The following is a 6,000-nucleotide window of genomic DNA, read 5'->3' on the forward strand; positions in this document are numbered from 1 at the left end:
CATTTCTGCCAGAAGAGGGTTATGGACAAGACAGTGGTCAGGTGATGCTGATTCCAAAAGGCATATGGAAGTATTGCCTTATAAAAGGGAGGAGTTATTTGGGGTAGGTCTAACAGACCTGGTGGCCACGGCAACGGCTGGGAAATCCACATTTTTACCCCAGGTAGCCTCTCAACATAAGAAGACGCCGTATTATCAGGCGCAGTCCTTTAGGCCCCATAAGGACAAGCGGGCAAAAGACTCCTCATTTCTGCCCCGTGGCAGAGGGAGAGGAAAAAGGCTGCAGCAGAAGCCATTCACAAGCTGTATTCCCAGCAGGTGATAATCAAGGTACCCCTCCTACAACAGGGAAAGGGGTATTATTCCACGCTGTTTGTGGTACCGAAGCCGGACGGCTCGGTGAGACTTATTTTAAATCTGAAATCCTTGAACACTTACATACAAAGGTTCAAATTCAAGATGGAGTCACTCAGAGCGGTGATTGCGAACCTGGAAGAAGGGGATTATATGGTGTCTCTGGACATCAAGGATGCTTATCTCCATGTCCCAATTTACCCTTCTCACCAAGGGTACCTCAGGTTTGTGGTACAGAACTGTCACTATCAGTTTCAGACGCTGCCGTTTGGTTTGTCCATACCAAAGTAATGGCCGAAATGATGATACTCCTTCGAAGGAAGGGAGTTTTAGTTATCCCTTACTTGGACGATCTCCTGATAAGGGCAAGATCCAGATAAGGGCAAGATCCAGGGAACAGTTGGTAGTCGGGGTAGCACTATCTCAAGTAGTGTTGCGGCAGCACGGTTGGATTCTCAATATTCCAAAATCGCAGCTGATCCCGACGACACGTCTTCTATTCCTAGGGATGATCCTGGACACAGTCCAGAAAAAGGTGTTTCTCCCGGAGGAGAAAGCCAGGGAGTTATCCGAACTAGTCAGAAACCTCCTAAAACCAGGCCAAGTGTCAGTGCATCAGTGCACAAGGGTCCTGGGAAAAATGGTGGCTTCCTACGAAGCAATTCCGTTCGGCAGATTCCACGCAAGAACTTTCCAGTGGGACCTGCTGGACAAATGGTCCGGATCGCATCTTCAGATGCATCAGCGGATAACCCTGTCACCAAAGACAAGGGTGTCTCTCCTGTGGTGGTTGCAGAGTGCTCATCTTCTAGAGGGCCGCAGATTCGGCATTCAGGACTGGGTCCTGGTGACCACGGATGCCAGCCTGCGAGGCTGGGGAGCAGTCACACAGGGAAGAAATTTCCAGGGCTTGTGGTCAAGCCTGGAGACATCACTTCACATAAATATTTTGGAGCTAAGGGCCATTTACAATGCCCTAAGCCAAGCAAGACCTCTGCTTCAAGGTCAGCCGGTGCTGATCCAGTCGGACAACATCACGGCAGTCGCCCACGTAAACAGACAGGGCGGCACAAGAAGCAGGAGGGCAATGGCAGAAGCTGCAAGGATTTTTCGCTGGGCGGAAAATCATGTGATAGCATTGTCAGCAGTGTTCATTCCGGGAGTGGACAACTGGGAAGCAGACTTCCTCAGCAGGCACGACCTCCACCCGGGAGAGTGGGGACTTCACCCAGAAGTCTTCCACATGATTGTAAACCGTTGGGAAAAACCAAAGGTGGACATGATGGCGTCCCGCCTAAACAAAAAATTGGACAGGTATTGCGCCAGGTCAAGGGACCCTCAGGCAATAGCTGTGGACGCTCCTCTTCCTCTCATACCAAAAGTACTGAGAATTATAAGACGGAGGGGAGTAAGAACTATACTCGTGGCTCCGGATTGGCCAAGAGGGACTTGGTACCCGGAACTTCAAGAGATGCTCACGGAGGACCCGTGGCCTCTACCTCTAAGAAGGGACCTGCTCCAGCAAGGACCCTGTCTATTCCAAGACTTACCGCGGCTGCGTTTGACGGCAGGGCGGTTGAACGCCGGATCCTGAAGGAAAAAGGCATTCCGGATGAAGTCATCCCTACCCTGATCAAGCCAGGAAGGATGTAACCGCAAAGCATTATCACCGCATTTGGCGAAAATATGTTGCGTGGTGCGAGGCCAGTAAGGCCCCGATGGAGGAATTTCAACTAGGTCGATTCCTGCATTTCCTGTAAACAGGAGTGTCTGTGGGCCTAAAATTGGGGTCCATTAAGGTTCAAATTTCGGCCCAGTCAATTTTCTTCCAGAAAGAACTAGCTTCAGTTCCTGAAGTTCAGACGTTTGTAAAAGGGGTACTGCATATACAGCCTCCTTTTGTGCCTCCAGTGGATCTCAATGTAGTTTTGGGGTTCCTAAAGTCACATTGGTTTGAACCACTTGAATCTGTGGAGTTAAAATATCTCACATGGAAAGTGGTCATGTTGTTGGCCCTGGCCTCGGCCAGGCGCGTGTCAGAATTGGCGGGCTTTATCCTGTAAAAGCCCTTATCTGATCTTCCATTCAGACAGGGCGGAATTGAGGACTCGTCCTCATTTTCTCCCTAAGGTGGTTTCAGTGTTTCATCTGAACCAACCTATTGTGGTACCTGCGGCTACTAGTGACTTGGAGGACTCCAAGTTGTTGGACGTAGTCAGGGCCTTGAAAATATATGTTTCCAGGACGGCTGGAGTCAGAAAATCTGACTCGCTGTTTATCCTGTATGCACCCAACAAGCTGGGTGCTCCTGCTTCTAAGCAGACTATTGCTCGTTGGATTTGTAATACCATTCAGCTTGCACATTCTGTGACAGGCCTGCCACAGCCAAAATCTGTAAAAGCCCATTCCACAAGGAAGGTGGGCTCATCTTGGGCGGCTGCCCGAGGGGTCTCGGCTTTACAACTTTGCCGAGCAGCTACTTGGTCAGGGGAAAACACGTTTGCTAAATTCTACAAATTTGATACCCTGGCTGAGGAGGACCTGGAGTTCTCTCATTCGGTGCTGCAGAGTCATCCGCACTCTCCCGCCCGTTTGGGAGCTTTGGTATAATCCCCATGGTCCTTACGGAGTCCCAGCATCCACTAGGACGTCAGAGAAAATAAGAATTTACTTACCGATAATTCTATTTCTCGTAGACCGTAGTGGATGCTGGGCGCACATCCCAAGTGCGGATTGTCTGCAATACTTGTACATAGTTATTGTTAACCAAATCGGGTTATTGTTGTGAGCCATCTATCCAGAGGCTCCTCTGTTATCATGCTGTTAACTGGGTTCAGATCACAAGTTGTACGGTGTGATTGGTGTGGCTGGTATGAGTCTTACCCGGGATTCATAAATCCTTCCTTATTGTGTACGGGCACAGTATCCTAACTGAGGCTTGGAGGAGGGTCATAGGGGGAGGAGCCAGTGCACACCAGGTAGTCCTAAAGCTTTTCTTTTGTGCCCAGTCTCCTGCGGAGCCGCTATTCCCCATGGTCCTTACGGAGTTCCCAGCATCCACTACGGACTACGAGAAATAGAATTATCGGTAAGTAAATTCTTATTATTACTGAGGTACTAGAGGGGAGATATATCAAACCTTCCAGAGACCTAAAGGAGAGAAGTTGCCCATAGAAACCAGTCCACTTCTAGCAATTGTTTATCTAGGAAGGTCTTTGAAATGACTGGTTGGTTGCTATGGGCAACCTCCCATTATCTCTCTGAAAAGTTTGATACATCTTTCATTCAAGTACTTGGTCCTAGTGAATTTGCTGTCTGCTTGTTCCTGAGATTTAAAATTCCATGTAATGTAGGTGACACATGGTGCAGTAATTTCACTGTGGAATTCTGTGTGACTCATAGCAACACTAATTAGCTTCTGGTGTTAGTGATTTACCACACATGCACAATGTTTAATAAAGGTGGCAAACATCCCAACTAAATCTAATCACTTGTAATAACTGAGGAGTCATAAAGGATACAAGTGGTCAGAGGGCCCAGAATGGGTTGGGTTATGCCCTTCCACAATGCAGCTATAGGAGCAGCCATTGTCCATGCTATTTATTAGGTGGCCACTCTGACCGGATATTATGTAAGAGGACAGGGTTAGTGTGTTCCTTGCTGTATACAGATGTAGCAGCATTGCGCGCATCGCTGCTACATGCAAAAAATAAAATGAATGGGCCATGGGTGCAAATAGCTGCAGCTTGGATGAGCGGAGAATTGTCCATGCATATGGTGGTTTTATGGCATAACCTAACTACATCTTCTGTCCACCAAATATTCTATCCCTAATACCCTATCCCTAATACTCTAACCCTGAAGGGTAGACTGGATGGGCCATTTGGTTCTTATCTGCAGTCAAATTCTGTTTGTTTCTGTGTCCACTGTAATGCTGTAAATTTGTTCCCCCACCCCCCAGTTGTGGCGATGGCAGATATTTGTTGTGCTGCAGCAGTAGTCTGGAAAACATACATGGAATATGGAAAGGGTATCTGTGATACAGTTTAAATCCATTAAAGGTTAAAAAACAAAACTTGTTTAAAAAGTGTGTATGCCACTTTAGAACAATAACACAATATGCTTGTGGTGTGATGCTGTGCATGTGTGTAGCTGAGACTTTCAGAACCACCACCTGTTCTAATGACTAGCTCTCGTGTTTTTTTTACTGCCTTAGTTATGAGGTGCAGTTGGAAATCCGTGTCCGCAGGAAAGGAGTGGGGAAATTCCTGGTACAAATCTTACAATTGATGGCAAATAGGTAAGTGAGATGAATGCGCCTGCAATATTTTCCCTTAGCAGGGGCATATGTACAGGGTGTCAGAGATTGAGAAATATTTACAGGCAGCTTTATTAACCTGAGCTGCACTATTTTTCAGTATCATTCCATTATGTATGGAACACCACTCGCCACTACCATGGCTTTACCAGTTCTCTAAAGCAGGCCTGGCCAACCTATGGCTCCCCAGCTGTTGTAAAACTACACACCCCAGCATGTCCTGCCACAGTTTTAGCATCCCATAATAGCAATAGCAGGCCTGCTCTAAAGTTTTAAATCTTTAGTGCTCATTTCATTCTGCCTAATTGTGAGATTTCTGGTCACGAATGATGTATAACAGTGGTAGAAATATATCTGCTTGCTCTGTTATAAATAGGGATCAGACATGTTTGTCATTTCTCCCGATTGAGAAGACCTAACTTCCATTGTTTGGGCATATTATGGAGAGAAGTCACACGCTCCCTTCAGTCACCTCCTCTTCTTTACAGCACACAGATGAAGAAAGTCGTTCTTACAGTGTTCAAACACAATCATGGTGCTTACCAATTCTTCAGAGATGCTTTACAGTAAGTCTGATTACCGCTCCTCTTATCTATTTTTCCACCTTCACTGTCTCATTAGTTTCCTCCTTCTGCCCTCAGGTTTGAGATAGACGAGACCTCTCCCAGTGTATCGGGGTGCTGCAGTGACGATTGCACGTATGAGATTCTGAGCCGCAAGACAAAGTTTGGAGACGCTCCCCATTCACATTCAGGACATTGTGCAGGCTGCTGCCACTGAATAAGGTGGTGGATGGACATATGGGAAATTCTGGGGGGTTCAAATGGACACAGCGATTGTCATTATCTTCTGTTTGTGGTTTTATTTTGTTTTTTTTGTTTTCTACTCTTCTAGTTTTTAATTTTTTTTTTAAATTTAGTGATGTTTCAATACTGTGCTATTGTGCACATGCGTGTGACTCGCGCCACCGCAAGTCCTTTTAACAGTAAATAAATTCTTGTTTGAATCCAAATCCATTTAGAGCTGCAGTACTGTTTAGTGAGTTATGTTCTGATTGTGCTGTAAACCCATGTGAGTAGATTGCTGCACAACCTTTCAACACAAAGGTCTACATTGCATGAGTGCCATCATTGTGAAGCCGCACTATTTCAGTGCAGATAACTCCACCCCATGATACGTAGACACGCTACAAGAGGCAGTCCCTCATTTTCGTACTGCTCAAAGACTATAGGATCCAGTGGCTCTCCCCTATATGTATATTTAGGTGTTTGAGGATAGTGTGCACTGCCATTCTCAGATGGGACTATCAGTCCTCCTATTACTGCATG

General features: G+C 46.4%; 1 protein-coding gene across 1 annotated transcript in view; it reads left to right on the forward strand.

The window, feature by feature from the left end:
- Positions 1-5,684, forward strand: part of NAA40 (N-alpha-acetyltransferase 40, NatD catalytic subunit) — a 30,181-nt gene extending 24,497 nt beyond the window's left edge. Inside the window, exons 6-8 of the mRNA XM_063944925.1 lie at positions 4,571-4,654; positions 5,161-5,238; positions 5,314-5,684. Of these exons, the coding sequence (XP_063800995.1) occupies positions 4,571-4,654; positions 5,161-5,238; positions 5,314-5,452 (301 nt within the window). The 3' untranslated portion in view covers positions 5,453-5,684. The remainder of the gene's footprint in view (positions 1-4,570; positions 4,655-5,160; positions 5,239-5,313) is intronic.
- Positions 5,685-6,000: the final 316 nt, after the last annotated feature.

Source organism: Pseudophryne corroboree, chromosome 11, assembly GCF_028390025.1.
Source record: "Pseudophryne corroboree isolate aPseCor3 chromosome 11, aPseCor3.hap2, whole genome shotgun sequence".
NCBI lineage: Eukaryota > Metazoa > Chordata > Amphibia > Anura > Myobatrachidae > Pseudophryne > Pseudophryne corroboree.